Source organism: Mastigoproctus giganteus, chromosome 12, assembly GCF_048544385.1.
Source record: "Mastigoproctus giganteus isolate SK-2022 chromosome 12, ASM4854438v1, whole genome shotgun sequence".
Classification (NCBI taxonomy): Eukaryota; Metazoa; Arthropoda; class Arachnida; order Uropygi; family Thelyphonidae; genus Mastigoproctus; species Mastigoproctus giganteus.
In genome coordinates, this window is record NC_143586.1 from 168793163 (window position 1) to 168813204 (window position 20042).

Below are 20042 nucleotides of genomic sequence, written 5' to 3' on the forward strand. Positions count from 1 at the left end.
CAGTTTAAACCCAATAATACACTATTGTAAAAAAAATATATGCAACAATTTAAAAATGTTGATGATTTCCTTTGGTACACTTCATTCAGTATCTCATAGTATAATGTCCACTAGTAGGCTGCAACATTTGTTCATTCCAGAAACCCTGGTAATAATTTTCCATGACTGTCTTGGTGAAATCATTCTCACATGCTTATCACTCACTGTGCCAGTCGGATAGGGGAAACACTGGAGCCCGCAGAAAATAATAAAATACTTTGTGCCAAGGTTTCTGGGAAAGGAGTCTAAATGCAAGTACAAGGAATGAAGTGTCTGAGACATGACATCCCATTTCTTTATATGCATCGAGCAGTTTCTGGACTCCTTCATATGCAAAAGACCTGTGGTTACCCAAAACGTTTCAACAAAGCCATTAACGGAATACTGCATTACTTGTTCCTGGCTCATAAGTGCTTCTTTGAGGCGAGTCACATCTGATGGAAATTGTCTGTGATAGAACAGCTGTCCCATAGCTTTAGGAAACAACTAAATCTTGTCAACCCTCCTGGCATACCCATTAATATACCAATAACTTGTGGTCACTGCAGATATTCCATTAATGAGTGCTGTATGGAATTGCTTCAAGTAATGTCTTCATGTCACTAGCTTCCGTTGCCAAGTGGTCAGGAGTGGGAGTGCAGTAGCACACGCTCTTTGAGTAGGCTGGTGTTCAAGCCCCTGACTGCTGAATACGGTTGATCTGCCAACCCGCACTGGACCAGCATGGCAGATTATGGTCCATTTTCCCTCAGCATGAATTGTTGAGGAGGCTTCCATCCTGCAGCGGATTGATAATGGCTGCACTTGACTTTTTTTTTTACTTACTATCACTAGCTTACTTTATATAAACATTGGGCAATGGAGGCAGTTATGATAATTCCATAAAAACTCCATTGATATTAAGGTGATAGCAAAATAGACCATTTTTCGAAAGTGCGACACTGGCATTCTTCTGCTTAACCAAGTGTTTTTGCTTTAGTCTCAAGGCAAGAAGTTATCTTTGAAGAGGGCTAAATCTAATGAAGTTATTAAAATCATTTTGGGTAAACAGCTCTGTCTTCTGTGTCTTTGTTGAGTGTGTACGTACGGGATTGGTTGAAGTTCTTGGGTCTCAGTTAGTTGCATGTTTATCGTATTTTGTCTTCTAAAGAATATAGTCTATGCTCTGGAGATATTGGAATTAGCTTATTGTCTCTGTGGGGGATTGGTCTCATCACCGAATTTAGGTTCAGATGAACAATCCCCATCATGGTCTGTTATCTGACTTTTTATCTTTTGTTAAGCCTTCATGTAAACAAGTGGTACAAATTATGTCTGGTGTCCATGTTTTATTCTTGTCACCTAGAGGAAAATTTTTTTTTATTATTTGTATTTATTGTGTAACTAGTCCCAACCAAACTATGGCAACTCCTTGTGTTGTGTAAAGATACCATAATGGTAATGGCCAATCAGTGTAGTTTTGTTTGTGTTGAGTGACTGGCCATTTAGCCCAGATGGTAACAGCAGCAATCACCACCTGTGATTTTGTGATTACTTCACCGAATTGAAAGAAAGCAAAGTCTGTGATAAGTCCATGTAAGTGATTGTCCATTAACACAGAATTAAGAAATGAGATAAATTGAAAACATTCCAATTTCTGAAAGATTCACATGAAAGTAAAGTTCCACTGAATCAGACCTTTTTTTAATAAAAGAAATTAAATAACAGTGATCTTGTTTTGTAAATAATAAAAAAAAGGAGATCCTGTAATTTTTCTTGATAGTTACATGGATAGTCATTTGGTATTTTAATTGTCCAAACATTATGAGAAATTGGCCATCTTTGAATAAAATATTGATAGTTTTGCCCTTGCCACCTTCATTTAGCTTGACATTAACAACAGGTGTTTCTTTATTATGGACATTGCTTTACTTGTTTTCCTCATTATTTAAAAATGTATTGGCTGTGATTTGAATAACTATATATTGATATGTCAAAAAATAGCATTTGGGAAATATAATGAAACAAAGTATACTCCCCACTATGACTTATGGAAGTGAAACTTGGGCACTCGCCAAAAGATTGGAAGAGAAGCTGAAAACTACACAGCGAAGAATGGAATGAATCAGACTGCTAGATAAGAAGAGAATCACATGGATTAGGCAGCAAACACAAAGGACATTCTTATCAAAACTAAAGACTGAAATGGATTTGGGCAGGACACAATGCTCGAAGACATGATGACAGGTGGACTAAGAAAATAACAGAATGTGACCCAAGAGGAGCTAAAAGAAAACCTGGAAGATAACAGAGATGGATATGAAATTCACGAGTTCGTGGGTAGTAAATGGATGGTCATTGCTTAAAACAGAAGGAACTGGAAAGTTGCTGGAGAGGCCTTCATCCTGCAGTGGATTTAAAATGGCTGATGATGATATCAAAGAATAAATATATGTTGAAAGCACAGTAGTGTTAAACCACTTCCACAGCTTCAGACTCAGAGTATAGTTCTCTCATTTCATTTAAATTTTCCACTAATAAATATTTCACATTATATATTCATTGATTAGTAAAGGTTAACTAGTAAAGGATAGCAAATGCTCATAAAGCGGTACTCACCTTGAATTAATCTGCGATGGCTGTTGAGTACTGCTTTATAAGCATTCATTATCCTTTACTAGTCTATTAACACGGTACTTGAAGATCTCTCTAAAACTTCGCATTGTAAATAGTTAACACAAATTTACAAGAATTTTAAATTTATAAACTTGTTTCGAAATTTTAGAAATAAATGTAAAATTTATTGCTTGCTTTTTTTTTTTTTTTTTTTTTTTGTGATTCAGTGAGTCTCACCTGGCTAACATGCATTTTCCTTCATATTTAAGCTTTCCCTCACATGCTTTCTTTTCCATGTAAACCAAGGGATGACTAAGACAGCTGTTCATCTTGGCTCTTGATCCTTCATGATGAACAGTTTTAGCAGTCGTCGTTCTTTTAGAAAGAGATATTTCTGGTTTCATTTCATTTGTGATCTCTGTTGTAATATATGTAAATGGCTATTGCATGGTCAGAAATGATGGACCTGTATGAGTCTCCAATGAGGAGCTAATTGTTGGATACTGGAAAGGGGTCCAGGTTTTCCCACCCAAACAACTCAGACCATTCAACTAGTATCAACCCTTTTGTAACAAGGTTCAGTGAAAGGATTTTGGGCAAGTTCTCGTGTTTATGGTCCATGTTGAAATGGGGTTGTATTGCATGGTTAGTTGCTGCACTGTGGAATGGCATTTCACTGAATGAGCACATTGTTGCCCTCTCTTTCAGTTGGTTCACCCTTGATACACAAAAAATGTGTGTACATGAATCTTGGATGACGGCTGCCATGTCTAAGGGGTTCTCTTACCAAGATAGGCTTAAGTTCTGTAAATTGCAGCACCCGGAGACTAGGCACATGTGAGGTGATCTAATTGAGATGTATAAGGCCTTGAACAGGTTGAGCAAGCTCAATGCTGATGAGATTCTTCCTTGTGCTCAGATTCAAATTGAGGAAAGACATTTGTAGAATAGATATGCAGAAATTTGCCTTTAGCCAGCGGGTATTTGATTGGTGGAACAGATTTCCATCTTTTGTTGTGGAAGTTGATAGGCTAAATAAATTTAAGGCTGAGCTTGAACAAGCATTTGGAAAGAATGGAAGGGTGAAATGGGAGGTGTTTTTTTTTTGACTGATGCTGCATAAGCTTGCTTTCTTGCATCGTATGCCTCTACTAATGCTAATGTCCAAGATGCTAATCCTGAATAATTTGGCCCCAGTGTAAGTTTGCAGATGCTGTCAGTCCACTGCAGGATGGGGGCCTCCTCAACAAGTCACAATCAGAGAAATGGACCATAATCTGCAACCCTAGTCCAGTTTAGGTTGGCAGATTGACCATATTCAGCAGTCAGGGCTCGAACCCCAGTCTACTCAAAGAGTGTGTGCTATTGCACTCCCACTCCTGACCACTTGGCTATGGAGTCTCTTAATATGTATACATATTCAGCATTGTATATACACCATCTTAATTGTTATTGTAACCTTTAATCAATACTATTCTCTCAAAAAAAAAGTATAATTTGAATAGTTACATGGGACTATCCAATGGTAACCCGAAGTATGTGTATTTCAGCACATATTACAATTGTTGAATTCACCATCCAATCAAAACTGATCACCTGTCAGTTTTGATTGGATGGTGAATTTAGCAATTGGCTGTGTTTTAGCAATTAGCTGTTCCTCCCCACTTGTTGACACGTATTGTGGTAAGAATTGGTAAATATGATACTGTGGGTTTGTGGTGTGTGGTCCCTATGAAGTACTTGATCAACTTTGGCAAGGGATGTGATCTGATGACAGACTTTGAAAAAGAGATAATTGTCGGGTACTAGTTTGAAGGGTGGCAGTATTCCAGAAACTGTGAATAATTTGGGCTGTTAATGGATTTGCTGTAGTTAAGATATTCTAAAAGTTGACAGATGGACAGAGCAGTAGTCACTAGGCCAATGGCAGGTACCCATGCCTCATTTGATGGTTATAGTGAATGCCTTATGCAAACTGATAGATGGAAAATGGTTGGCATGGCTGACCATGGATTACTCATTTAACCAGGGGATGACCAGTGGTGTTTCCACAATTCAATGAACCTTCCTCCTTATGGGCACTGTGGATGCCAGCCAGATGCAACTTTAGGCACCGATGATGCCTAAAGTTGCATCTGACTGGCATCAGTGTACCATTGATGAATGACATGAAAACAGTTGCTTTTCCCCATGAATCATCTTTCCTGGTAAGCATGGGGATGGTAAAATGGAGAGTATACTGATAAATTGTAGAGAAGAATCACTCTAATGTCCTGGTCCAACAGAAAGATAGGTTTTGGTATGGATATTGTTTCCTGGAAATCTCTTTGAGCCCTCATTCCACTAGATTCCACTCTGAATGCTAAAAACTGCCTGTTCTTAATGGCTGATCAGGTAGAACCCTTAATGGTGACTATGTTCCTAGCTGGCATAGGTGTGTTCCAGTAGGATAATGTGCCCCGCCATATTGTTGTTGTTGTTATTCGGTTTTTAGGAGCATTAGCAACTAAGGCCATATTGCTTCCGGGATATGCGGTGGTCATTCCCCGACCTTTCCACATCCTCTGTATTTGGTGGTCATGGGCTTGAACCCCTGTCTAATCAAGAAGCGTGTGCTATGCACTGCTGCTCCTGCCCACCTGGCTACGGAGGCACCCTGCCACATTGAATTGTATTGTTTGAGAGTGGTTTGCTGAACACAAATGTGACTTCCAAGTACTACCTTGGCCACCATGTTTGCTGGATATGATTTCTGCAGAACCTCACTGGGATTACGTGGATTGACTGATCTGGCATTTGGATCCTCCACCATGAACTGTTGTAGATCTACAGGTTTCAAACCTGGCAACATATTATAACATATACTTCCTGCAACGATCCAGAGGCCTTTTATAGTCCATGCCTCACCTTGTTGTGGCAGTACTTTGCATAAGAAGAGGCAGCAATAACCACTATTAGGTAGGTGGTCATAATATTTTCACTGGACTCTGTGTATCTCAATCAATTAATTAATTTTTTTTTATTTTGTCCAGTGATACTATATATATACCACACATGTAAAATATAACTTTCTTATTAGTAAATATTTAAAAAAATTAATGTGGATGTTTTGTTGTAGTCTTCATAGTAATACAGGCAACCCGCATATAGCACGGTACTTCTACAACACGGTTTCGCTCTAACACGACTGATAAATTGTGGCAATACTCGCACAACATGGTACTTATATAACACAACATGGTTAGAGAATTGCAGTAAACCTTGCATACCACTGCATTTTTGAGTTTTTGTGCAGGGAAAACTCTGCCATTAAGTTGGCCTGTTTTATTTTTAACACTTCCATTCTTTTTTGAGAATCCCCGCTGTTGACTCGCTAGTCGTTATGCAAAAAAAAAAATATATATATATTAGGAAATTTGCATATCTTATTTTGTTGGGAGATCCCCATGTCAGGTTCTGTGCTTGTTGAACATTGGAAAAATCTAAATTTCAAAGTTTTATTACTATTGGATAACACGGCACGCCATCCAAAATGTTGAAGTAATGTTCTTACCACCTAATACAACTTCTTTAATTCAGCCATTAAATTAAGGCATTATATTCACCTTTAAAACTCATTGTATCAGAAAATCATTATAATGGATTTTGGAAAAAAATTTATTCCAAATCTATTGACGTGATGAAGGCATGGAAACATTTTTCAATTGTGAACTGTATTGGAATCATGCTTTATCTCTCAAAGCAGTAAAACCATCAACATTAAATGGGTGCTGAAAAAATATATGGTCAGAGTCAGTTCATTCAGAAAATATGGTCAAAGTGGCAGAAAACAGAATCGGTGCGATAGTAGAACTTGCTAAGTCGGTGGGAAGGGAAGGTTTTGATGATATGACTACTGAAGACATTCAAGAATTACTGGTAGAAAAGAGGCCGGCAAAGCGGCTTTGGCAGAAATGGCATCGGAGGCAAACCAAATCAATTCGGAGGATGATATCGCAGATGAGAATTCTGAACTTCCAAATTTTTTACTAAAAAGCATAAACTTAACGGAGCAATTAGAATCCTATTTAGCGAATGGACATCCTTTGAAAGGAGCATAAAGTTCAAAAGGGAACTTCAAAAATGCAAATCTCCATACAAAGATCTATCAAGCAAAAGCAAACAAACCCAGATTACTGATTTTTTAAAGAGAGCAGAAGATACACAAATGCGGCAGAAGAAAGTTTGTAAAAACGTTCTGGTTTGATTGTGCTTAGCAGCGGTGAAAAGGAAGAAAATTAAATGAATGTACTTTACCTGACATGTATCACAGTTTGTAAGACGTTTGTTCAGTTATTACTATTTTTAATAAAAATTGAATTTCTGATAGTTATAAAAATATATATTTCTGTTATCTTTTGGAACGTAACTCCCGCCCATTTTTGTACTGGACCTTAGTCCCGTATAACACTGTTTCGCACTACACAAGATTTTACAGGAACCCAACTACTGTGTTATATGAGGGTTACCTGTATTGTTTGAAACACTATAACATAACCAAAAGTCAATATCTCTTGCTGATTTATTAAGCAACTTCCCAAATGTGTAAAGCATATATAACAACTCATCTTCCAGTGCATAGCTTTTCATGAAATTTTATTTCGATTATTTTGTAAATATTTGTAAATATAATGCAAGGTATTAAAATCAAACAAATAGAGACGTCTTACTGTTTTTTTTTTTTTTTTTTCATACATATCTATCTATACAGTTATCTATTTATGCATATATTCGCTTGTTTCTGGCTAAGTTTTTGAAATCCATATTGTGGGCAATTGCTTTGACTACCCTGACTTTCACTTTTATTTTACCCATCATTAGTTAGGGCTTGATTGCTTTATTGTTATTTGAATATAGTTCGTGAGTACATGTTTGTTATATGTACTCATGAAAAACTTTGTTTTAGATTTTTAGAATTATGTTTATGACATAAATCTAAAATACTGACAAGAGTTGTGACAAGTGTTTATTATACTGACAAGATACACACACTTCCAGCAGTTTCCATCCATAGTTGGAACATGTGAATCTATGGAAAGTTGGGAACTCTGGAATCTACTGCCTGCTTGCATTCATCTATTAATTGTAGGGATTGCAAGTTAAGAGCATCATCTATTAACCTCCTGGAGAAACCGAAATGAGCTGAGTTTCTCCAGGAGGCTCATCTTGAATTTAATAGGCATGGTTCCATGTATTATTCCATGGGCTGTGCAGAATCCTGGCATGAATTCTATGTGCAATTTTGTAAATATATTGGCTATAACAATTGGAAATAAAACAAATATTGGGAATGAATGTAAAGTACTACAGCAGTTTCATTTTTGGATTAAAATAACTTAATGTGTAATTTACTCATTTTCTAAATCAATGATATTTAATCTTTGTTATTGACATACCTCTTATAATTACATTTTGTTTTGCTGACATATTGTTTACATTTTTCTCAAAGAAACACTATCTCTGTTAGTTTTATGTAAAATGTAGTCCTCAAAATTTAAAATTTGTTTATAATATCAATGTCTAATGACTTAAAGTAAAACATAATTAACAAAATAAATTTATCATATCAGTATTAAAAAGTGTACAGATAATTTTTTAATATAACCTAATTTGTATGGCTTGAGTAATCCCTGAAATGACTTTTTGTACCCACAGAGGTGCATGTTTCAACTCTTTCACTATTTCTTAAATGACATTCTGAATACCACTGATGTATAATGATATAAATAAAAAGGTAGAGAAAATGTATAGTCTATCTCAGCTGGCCAATTTTTTCTTTTTGGAAAAAAATAACTGATGAGACAAAGTTCTGCAGATTGCAGCAGCTGGTGACTAAGCACCTGCAAGTTGATCTGATTGAGGTGTATAAGACCTCAAATGGGTTGAGCACGCCACTGAATTCTGATGGAATTCTTCTGCTTGCTCAGATTATGAACAAATTGAGGAAAGACAGTTGTAGAATAGATGTGTGGAAATTTTCCTTTACTCAGTGGGTAGTTGATTGTGGAACAAACTTCCATCTATCATTGTTGAAGTTGATAGCTTGAATAAATTCAAGGAGGAACTGGACAAACTTAGAGGGAATGGATGTGTGAAATTTTTTTTTTTTTTTTGGATGATGCTACATAAGCTCATTTGGATGATGCTACATAAGCTCATATTACTAGTACATTAATCTTCCAGTAAGCATCTGAGTGTAAAATTGCAAAATCTCTAATGGAATAATGTGTTCCAGGCATAATAAAAAAAAGAAAAGAAAAATTACATTTAAAACCGTGCTGAATTTGTCAGTGTCATAAGAAATGTACAAATTTATCCCTCCACAGCAAACCAGCTATCTTTTCTACCTTAAATTTTTGTAATATTCATGATTTTCGATTTTGGGCTAATTAGGATTTGATCAGTGAATCCTGATTAGCCCAAATCAGGGCTAATTGGGGTGGGGAATAGGAAGTGTGAATTATGGAATATAATTATATGTAATATTTTCAGTTGTAGCCTGTGAAAACAAATTCTTTTACAGTCCAGTGACACATGTTAGGACACAAATATGATCAAAGGAAAAAAAACATTTTATTGAAATGTTTCCAAAAAAATTGAATACAAATTCCAAACAAAATTTAGTCAAATATGATTAAACAGTAAACTTAATTAATGTGTTAAATGTCAATGCAATTAAATTGATCAGATTTAGTATTATTGTTCAAATATTAGTATTATCATAACTAAACAATGCAAGGTATCAGACTTTTTCTGTCTGTAAAAATAGTGTGAGTTGGGGTATTATCTTGTGTTTATAAGTCCAGATTGGTTGGACCTTTTCCAACCAGCACTTTTCATCTTTGGTTTGCCACCAGATATTTTTGCAGTAAAATTTACTTCTTCAATTTTTAATTTTTTTAAATATAAATTCGATTAGAACACATTTTATGTTGTCCAGGAGTGCATTAATTAACCGTTACTTGTGTAGTGACCAGTTGTCCCATGTAGCTTCCCACCTTTCTTTATTTTTCCCATGTCAGCTTGACATGTTTGCCAAACCAGTTATGTGAATTGTAGCATAGAGACCTTTTATGATCAGTAAAGCACATAGGTTGTACAGTTCTTTTTCATTATCATCATCCCAGTGCTTGATGATTACGTATTGGGATAATTTCAATATGTTAAAATCCTGTTACAGTGAATATCTAGATAGAGGGAGTGCATGAATTGTTCTAAAATTTCTTTCTATTGAATATTGCTGAATTATTTTAAAAGAATCGTTATTTGTTTCATTAACTTCTATTGCACTTTTCTGATATACTGAAGTAGTAATTTATGCTTTATTTTATTTAAATATAAGCTTTAATGGCCAAACACTTAGCACAAAAGTAAAAATATTTGTTCATAGATATTCATTTTTAAAGTATATTTTATTTACAGACAAATATGGTACAGTAGATATACTATAACTTATTGTTGCTTTTCACATAATACATAATTTTTTTAAAATGTTCATTTAATTAATTTTTTATGTATTAATATGAAAATTCAACTTGAGTGCAATCAAATTGTGGAGTCAGACTACAAGTTGAATTATATTATTGATTTGATTCTTTTTATCCAAACGAGTGAACTACTTATGGGATTATATGTAGATTGAATGATTTCAAATTATGAAACCACAAAGTTCTCATATTAGAAAAAATCTGACATGTTATTTTAAGGTTTTCTTCCCTTCAAGCATTTTTAAAATTTTATCTGTGGGGAAGGGAGTAATAATCAGTTCCTAGTTCCACCTAACTCCCACTATACAAATTCATTATCTGGCAAACTATCATTACACAAGGTACTATAATATGCCAATGCCTACCACAGAAAGGAGAAAAACTTGATCTGATTTAAGTTCAAGTTTTTCAAAATAATTATTTTATTATTTTCGAAATAATAGAACTATATCTGAATATTTTTACATTGGCATACAGACATCCTTCAGTAGTAATAATTGAAATTAAGCCCAAAGAGTACTCAGAATTGTAGTTTTTGTAAATTATACTTTTTAGCCTTAAATTGTAATTTTTTTTTTTTTTTTTTTTTTTGTATTTTTTAGGCCTTGAGGAAGAAACTCCACTTCCTAAGAATGTTACAAAGAAGACACAAGGAGTTGGCAAAAGTGCAGCTGCTGCAGTTGTAAAGCATGTGAAACGTGTAAATGTTGCACCAGAGAGATATTCAGAAAAAAAAATAAAGCCTGCCAGTTTGATAACACCTTCAGAAACTGCTAATACCAGTGGAGGTATTAAATTGATACCCCCTAAACCACGACGTGAGCATATTCTTTTGTTATTCAATGATTTATTAAATTATTGAAGCCCTATTAGATTTTTCAATGTTACATATTATCTGATAATTTTATTCTACAATGTCTTGAGTTTTATTCAGAAAGCTGAAGAATTAAGGACACTAGTCCATTGGTCTCCAAAATTTTTTGGTTGTATACCATTATTTTACTTTTAATTTACATAGCGTGCTCCCCAGAATAAAAAATTCAATATATAAGTTTAATATATTTTTTTTATTTGTAAATCATTTACATGGAAGGCATTATATCTAAAATCACATTTATAAAATCACATATAATTTTAAAAGATCACAAATAAAAAAATACAAAACAAAATTAAATTGAAGTTCAAGTACAAAATGATATGAAATCATTAATGTAACAAATGTAATGTAATACTATGTTTTATTTATAAATAATTTACATGGTATGCATTTTATCTAGAATCACATATATAAAATCACATATAATTTGAAAAGATCACAATCTAATTCAATGCAAAAATTCCAAAACAAAACAAAATTTGAAATTAAAGTACGAAGTGGTATAAATCAAATCGACAGCACCTTTTAGTGAGAACAATGTGCTTGAATATTTTTCATTATTGCTGTATATCTTGGTTTCATATTTTGGAACATAGCTACCCGAAGAACTGGTTCCAAGTTAAGTTTATTTCTAAATGTGGTTTTGATATCATTGCGGAGAAAGTCACCTTACATAGGTATGTTGATCCAAATGGAAGGATTGCATCGCTCACTGCTTACCAAATCAGGTTACTCATTTTTCAAACCCATCCAGAAATTATGCAATGATTTTTTGTGAAATTCAGCTCGTAAATTTCCATCTTCCCTAATGTCAATCAGCTCTTATTGGGCAGTGATCAGCAGGTGAATCTTTACGGTTTCAACAAATGGACTCAAAACCCATTTGACTTCTTCGTTTGACTTATTTCCAAATAAATTTGAAAATTCTGTTTCCAATTTTTTAAGTGCCCAAGTATAGTTGTTTTTATTAGTGACATATTCAAATCGTTTTTGACAGAAAAATCGCTTAACGATGGAAACATTTCCAAACATCCTTTTTCAAACTGCTTTCTCCAGAATGCGAGTTTTTTTTCTAAAAGCAGTTCCCTTCTCGTACATCCTTAAAACATTGTCTTTACTTTGGAGAGATAGATTAAGGGTGTTCACTTTTTCGAAAATGTCTGTGATGTAACACACTACTGACAGACATTTCTTGTCACAAAAAAAAATCGGCCCATTTGCAACATTTCTCTTTTTCTATAAAAGAAAAGTTCATAAACTCATCTTTGAGTTCAACGACTCTTTTGAGAAGTTTATTGTGTGATAACCAACGTACCTCTGTGTGATATAAAAGATTTTCATGGTCACAATTTTATTAAAAAATTGATGAAAATTTCAGGCTCATCAATTTTATTAAAAAATTTATGAGCCCGAAACGAGCATGTGGCTGCTTTGTTTCGGACCGGGATGCAAAGCCGCATATTGAAGTATTAAAAAAACAATTTTAATTTCAGTTACGTTTTGAAAAACTAAAGTTTTCATAATTAATAAATATTGATTTATTGCAGATCATCTCGTGACGCACCCAACTTTATATACTACTGGTCTAGACAATACTGAGAATTGTAAAAAGTTCTATTTTAATTATATATTGGTTTTCTGTTGGCCCTTGTTTTGTGTAGACTGTGTGAATATACACCAATAGATAACCATATGTGCCAGTGTTGCACTCCTTTTCCAAAATTTGGTAGTTTAAAAAAAAATATATATATATATTATTGGCTGTATATATTTTTTCTTGAATCTATAATTTCATCCTTCGGTTTCATGTAATTTGAGAAAAAAAAGTCACTCATTTAAATATTGATAATAATAATATAATAAAAGGGCCATACTTGATAAACTTCCTCAGTGATACATAATAGTAATACAAAAGTATAAAAAATAGTAATATTAGAGCAGGATAAAGGGTATAGAGATGGTGAAAAATATAAATAAGTTAGAATTTGAATACAGGACAAAGGCCAAAAATAATTTAAAACCAAAAGAGTAATAATTTTAAAACTACTGAAGAGATTGGTTTAATATCAAATAGTGTAGATATTATGCCGTGAGCATAAAATCTTTCCCTGATTTTATAGAAACTTGCTTTTGTGTCATAACGAAGGCCAATGCTTAAGAGTTTTTTTGCACTGTACAGTTGCACAATCTGTAGGATGATCTAGATAGCACTGCTATTGCTACAATGGATACATCGCTGTAATCACCAGTATCATAATGGCGTTGACGAAGGAGAATGCTCAGTGTGTTTTGTGGTTTCATGAAACACACTGAGCTTTGTCCTTCATTGATGTAATTTTTATACTGGCAATTGCATCGATGTATCCATTGTAGCGATTGCGGCACTGCCTAGATCGTCCACAGATTGTGCAACTCTACAGTGCAAAAAAATGTAAACACTGGCCTTTGTTATGACACAAGGTGCAAGTTTCTATCTAGCAGAGTTTTTAAGTTATAATTTTTCTTAATCAGCGAAAGACTTTATATGCTCACCCTGTATATATCAATTGAAAACTATATGCCAAAATGTATAAAAGGGAAATCTATAAATAGAAATAGAAAGCAAGTATAAATAGCAAAGTAAATAAATAAAATTAAAACTTCAGAAGAAAAATATTGCTCATCTGGCTAAAAATCAAAATATAAAAGGACCAGAATTATCTGAATTGGTATATTCAGAATGGTCTAAATAGTGAAATATCACATATTTAATAAGCAAGAAAGAGAATACAAAAAAAAAAAAAAAAACTTAAAAAAAAAAAAAAAAAAAAAAAAAACAAGACAAAATGTTAGCCTCATGGGCAGTTAGAAAAAATCTGGCTGCACTCAAAAATTAATTCAATATGTGTGCAGTCACCATTAATATGTAAATTATTTTGGCCTTGACTGTAACAAGAATGAATGGAAATTTATATGCTGTTATTATTTTTTCTCCTGTTGAAAATACTTCCATCATTTATTCAGCTTATTCCTTTAACAGCCTTAAATTCCTAAATCCTCAGATGAGGGGACACAATTCTAATTAAGGAAGGATGGCTGCAGAATAGATATGCATCGAACACAGAGGCATCCCCTTGACTGTATCATGTCCTGTTCCTGAAACATTGCATAAGTAATACATTTTGCTGGGCTGTAGGAGAATCACCCTTCAGTTCACCTCTGACTTGCAGCACTCCTACTACTTTGAACACGTTGCTTTGCTGCTCTAGTCTGGAGTTTTTATTTAAATTCAATATAATTGAGAATACTACACTAAACTAATATACTTAAATGCAGAAAATAACACTACTCACTATTCATTAGTTTTGCAGCAAATATACGTATTATTTTTCAAGTTACGTTATATGTATGTTACATTCGTAAAGTTATAAGTAAATTGTAATGGAAATAAAATTATCTAATTACTCTAACCTATGTGATTTGAACTTTTGAGATATTTATGAGCTATTTGTTTACCACAATTAACTTACACTTCTACTAACACATGTAACTAGTGCATAACACTAGTTACATGATACTATATTTTCACCAAATCAGCGATACGAAAGGTCTGTGAATATTAATGTCGTACATTACCTGATAAAATTAAGTTAGTAAAACATGTATGTATTGCTAAAAATTATAGTCTAGAAGTCTCTTCTAATACTGATTACACTGTTACAAAAATACATAGAAACCTCCAAGTATTGCCTATATCAGTGGTTTTCAACTGGGGTGCCGCAACAACATTCCAGGGGTGCCACGTAATTTGGGTTTAAGTTACTTAAACTTATTATTATTTTTTAATTTATATGTTTATTTCATTATAAAAAGATGTACAGTATCTTTTAATTTTGTGGTGATCTATAATTGATGTTTACTTAGCACCTCTATATAAAGAATAAAATTATATACTGTAGATATATAATTTGTATTATGAAATGTAATTTTTATAATTATTATTGTAATAAATATCATATAACATATATATATATATATATATATATACAGAGAGAGAATTGGATCTAATGGGCAGAAAATTACTTAGGGGTGCCGCAAAATAAAATAAATTACTTAGGGGTGCCATTATTAAAAAAAGGTTGAAACCACTGGCCTATATCAATACTAAAACAATGGTGACAGAAGTTGCCATTGTGTTGTTTTTTTAAGCAGTTACAAGGGACAATTAAAGAACAGGTGCATCAAATTAATCGGAGAATTATAAATAATTATTATACTACTAATTTAAAACAAAAGTTTTAAATCAGTAAATAACCTTCCACTTGTCAGCTCCTGAAAAAGCTTTTAGTTTGGGTAACAACTTCATTCGAGGATGTCAGTTATTTCCCAAATGTAGATCCTTACATCAGGCAGCATTCGAACATAACTGCTATTTTTCTTCTGTGAGCTTATTCATAAACTCAGCATGACTTGCACTATTAACCAGGCCACCAACTTTGATATATTTGCAGGTTTCAACATCACACCCTTTATTCCCTTGTCTATATCATTTAAGAATGCAAGCAACAAGGATGGCCATATCACTCCACCTTGAGGGATCCCTGCTTATAACTCTCTGTCCCACTTTGAAGAATGACCATTTATAACACTAGTCTACCTCTTGTCTTGTAGTCTACTCCACTCAGGATTTTGCCAAATAAACTCCAACTTGTACAGTAATTTCCCATATTAAACCATGTCAAATGCTTTGCTAAAGTCAAAGTTTATAACATTAAAGTTGTTTCTTGTATCCAACCCTTGTGTGTCCACATTGCAGCATATGGTCATGAAATTTTCCCAAATACAGAGATATGTTATCATCACTAAGGATATTTGTTATACTTCTCAAGGTGATGTTGTAATGCATCTTTGCATCCATAATCTGCACTGCCATGGAACTACGTGATCTATAGTTAGATTTGGAGGTACTTTCCTTAGCGTAGGCAAAACGGCACTATTCCAGTCCTAGGTGGGACTGGAATAGTTCCAATTCAATTTAATGACAACATAACTTAATAATGGAATTTCTACTATGAATATTGATATAAAGTATCTATTCTCTATAAACATCATACTCACTAGCAACGCCTGCTGGTTTACTCTTTTCTTCTTTGTATTTATGTACAAATAAAACTCCTCATTCCCATTCTTGGATTTTGAGTCTGAATATGACAAAGCATTTAGCTTTGTCATATTTACTTGCCTAACCTATTTGCAGTTGTGTTACAATTAATTTGTTATTATGTGGGGGAATGGCATTCCCCTACTACAAGCAACAGTAGGTAGAGCGAGTCGAGTCAACAGGATGCTTGCAGGAAGAGAGAGACAGAAATAGTCAAGTATATAGTGGTGGCACTTCAATGTAAATCAAAACAAAGTACATAGATACTATTATATATTTTTGTTTATGTATTTTTTTTTTTATCCATTATTTGCAACCTTGTAACTGCAGGGACTTGTATAATGAATACTCAGATACCGGGGACCCCTGTACTTTTATCATTTAATACTTTAATATGATTTCTAACAAACAAGATAATGACTTATAATTATAGTTAATGTTATATGTAACAATCTCTTATTAAACTTTATTTCTTTGTATTTTTAGCAGTTCATGTACTTCATGAGAGTGCTAGTTTTATGGATGCATTGGTGGCAGCACCTACACAACCCATTCGTAGGAAGAAGAAGGCTTCAACAATTAAATCTCCTACCACTCCTCCATCACCAACACTTACACCACCAAAGCTTCAGGTTGGCTTTCTTGTTTTTTAAGTTTATGCAGTGATTTAAAACCTAATAATGTTATTTAAAAACAAAAACATTTTTTTCAAATAATGCGTATGTTGATTTTTTTTTAACCAAATCAAACTAAATGTAGGATTGATGGTTTATAAAGAAAATACTAGCTGGAGTAATAGAGCAAGTTTTATAAAAAGGGAATATATTGATGTAAAGCCCAAAACTCTTTTCACTGATCACCCTAGATAGGTGGTTGATCATTGAAAATGTATTGGTTGAGAAATTGTTGACTTGAATATGAAAAAGACATGAGCTGATAATGGCATATATCTGGTGATGATTTTAAAGGAGATAGGGACAGAGCATGGGAAACATCTGTCTATAATAATGTGTGCATCTTTGGAGCCTGTTTGGAAATATGGAAGTGTATTTCCAATTTATAGAGTTGCTTCCAAGTGTAAAATTAGTAATTACTAATCTGAATTTAGTTTCTGTGCCAGGAAAAATTACAGAATCCATGATTTCAGATGTTCTGGAATCTGTTCAAGAATAGAATTATATGAGTGACATTGGCTTATTAAAAGGAAGTCATGCCTGACTAATCTGATAATCAATTTGTTTGTATTGGTGGAACAGTTGCATGTTTTTTTTGTTTTTTTTTAATTCTGGTAAGAAAAAATAAATGCTGGTATTAAAAATTTTCACATAAAAACAGTGATAGTTTTTAATTTTAATTAAAATTAAAGAGTACATTAGTTAAATGCATGTAAAATGTATTAAATGATGACAGTATTATTTTTTATTTGAATGGAATCAAAGATAGAGTACATAATATGGTGCAGCAATATTGTAAAAAAAGGTATCAATTTAGGCTGTGCAGGAATGAAGCTTGAAGATGAAATAGCAACAGTATTTCAAGGGGGGAAAATCTGTAGGTGAAGGGGGAATTAAAGAAGAAAAAGATTGGCTAAGATAACTAATATTCAAATTATGTGTCTAACCCCGCCTCCCCTTAAATGAAAAAAAAAATTATGTACTTTATGTAATTTAGTTATACATTATATAGTTTAATGCTGATTTAAGTACCACTCCTTTAAACAATTACACAAAGGCAGAAGCTGCCTTGAAAATGCCTGTAGTTTGTTGCATACATTGTTCTGGTGTTGACACTAGTCAAAAAGGCTGATAATCAGGTCCCACTTATTAGTAGGTTGGCTAAATATAATTGGATTGAAATGATGATGGGGGACTGTTAACAATTTTGAATTTATCCCTGTGTACGTACAAGTCCAAAAACACTGCACCCAGTATATTGGATGGCAACTACCCAGGTGTGAACTAGCCAAGTGTGGGAATGGCTGCCCTCTCTGTGTTACTACATAGTACTAAGGTCACTATGTGATGAGCGTCTCATCACTAAGTGCAGTACAACCACTTTGCTTATTGGAAGCTTGTAGTTGGGAAAATCATGTTTGGTCTTCAGAGCAAGCAAACACCCATTATATTCCCATTTCTTCTGCCATGCTATATGGGTCTTGTTTTTTGAAGTTATGATGGGTATCTTGATGAGATCCAATATTCATTACATTTTAAATAAACTACCATACTGAACCTATTGCTAACTCTTGTGGCATATAATCTCAATGCCAGCCTATAACTACAGGGAGTTTGGATTGTGTGTGTGTGTGTGTGTGTGTGTGTGTGTGTGTGTGTGTGTGTGTGTGTGTGTGTGTGTGTGTGTGTGTGTGTGTGTGTGTGTGTGTGTGTTTTCAGTAGGGCATGTTCTTGCTGTGTGTATGCCATGTTGAAAAATTCATACAATCCCCCACCAATATTTACTTCATCGACCTCAATCTATCATGAAATTAGTCAAACTAAAGGAGCAAACTTATCTTCAGGAAGGTCTCAGTTTCTATTTCAGTTACGTTCATTTCCCTTTTCAGTCTCTGCTGTGAATTGACATAGCTTTAGAATAGCTGAGAGTGATAGACAAAAAATTATCCAATATATGAGTACAGCTGGAAAATGTGTTTGATTACAGTAGTTGTGGAATAAATCTCTCTCTCTCTCTCTCTCTCTCTCTCTCTCTCTCTCTCTCTGCACACACACATAAAATATGTCACAATTTTCAAACACTGCTTCTGTCCCAGTGTCAAAGAAAAAGACATTGATCACTGCAGTCACATCATGGGGAAAGGGGGAAGGAGCCTAATGATTATTGTCTCGTTGCTTCCATTAAAATATATAGATCTAAATTTATACAACGTTAAATGCAATTAATACCACTGAACCGGGTGGGTTTTTTTTTTTTTTTTTTTTTTGTTGTTGGGTTTATTTATTTATTTATTTTTTTTTTTTTTTGTGTGTGTGTGTGTGTCCGGGTATTACATATAGGTTAAGCTAGAATTTTCTTTAATCTTAACTTAAAGTGAAACAATGTAGTTACCAAAGTTAGTAGGCCACATATTCAGTCATCTTATTACATATGGATAACCTTTTGCTGATTCCATCTTTTGGTATTTTGGCTATACTACACTGTGTTTTGAACTTCTTGAAACGATCCACATTGAAATTGTCGATTTGATTTGGATCCTTTCAAGAAGTTCAAATTACAGTGTCCAATTATGGTATAGCCTCTGTATGTGAAAACTATTCCAAGTGCAGCCTTACAAATGCCTTGTGCAGTGGGATTATGACCTCCCTATCTCTAAAAGCAAATGTTTGATAAATCATTGTTAGGGCACCATGTACCCCCCTCCATGCTAAGAATCTTACTTGTGATCCTGCTGTGTTATCACAGCTTATACCATAATCTCTCATGCACTGAGTCAGACACTTTTTGAAAATATAAATATCAAAATTATTTCCTACGTTTGTTTCATAAGGAACTGAGAAAAATAGCTAATAGGTTGATTAAACATGATTGTACAATTACAAAATATTCTTATGTTTTCTTCAGAATTCTATTTCTATCTGAATGACCCTGTATTGTACTTTTGATCATTGTCATTGTGATTTTCTCTACGAATGAATTCATACTGACCAACTGGTAGTTACCCACTTTACTTTTAGCCTTTCTGTATTTGCAAAATGTTGGCACTTCTCCGGTCAGAACAAATCTTTCTTAAGTCCAATGATGCCCTTCATAATTAATCCTAATGGTTCAGGGAACTTTCTTTTCACATTCTTCAGAATTACTGATATATGTCATCAACTCTTTAGAGTTTACTCACCTTTAGGATTGA

At 33.7% G+C, this 20042-nt stretch overlaps 1 protein-coding gene across 7 annotated transcripts in view; it reads left to right on the forward strand.

The window, feature by feature from the left end:
- The window catches only part of LOC150077582 (serine/threonine-protein phosphatase 1 regulatory subunit 10-like), a 540490-nt gene that overhangs the window by 444964 nt on the left and 75484 nt on the right, over positions 1–20042 (forward strand). For all 7 annotated transcript variants that reach the window (XM_090385982.1, XM_090385983.1, XM_090385989.1 and 4 more), the window contains 2 exons: positions 10763–10978; positions 16664–16809. In XM_090385982.1, coding sequence (XP_090242108.1) covers positions 10763–10978; positions 16664–16809 — 362 coding nt within the window. The remainder of the gene's footprint in view (positions 1–10762; positions 10979–16663; positions 16810–20042) is intronic.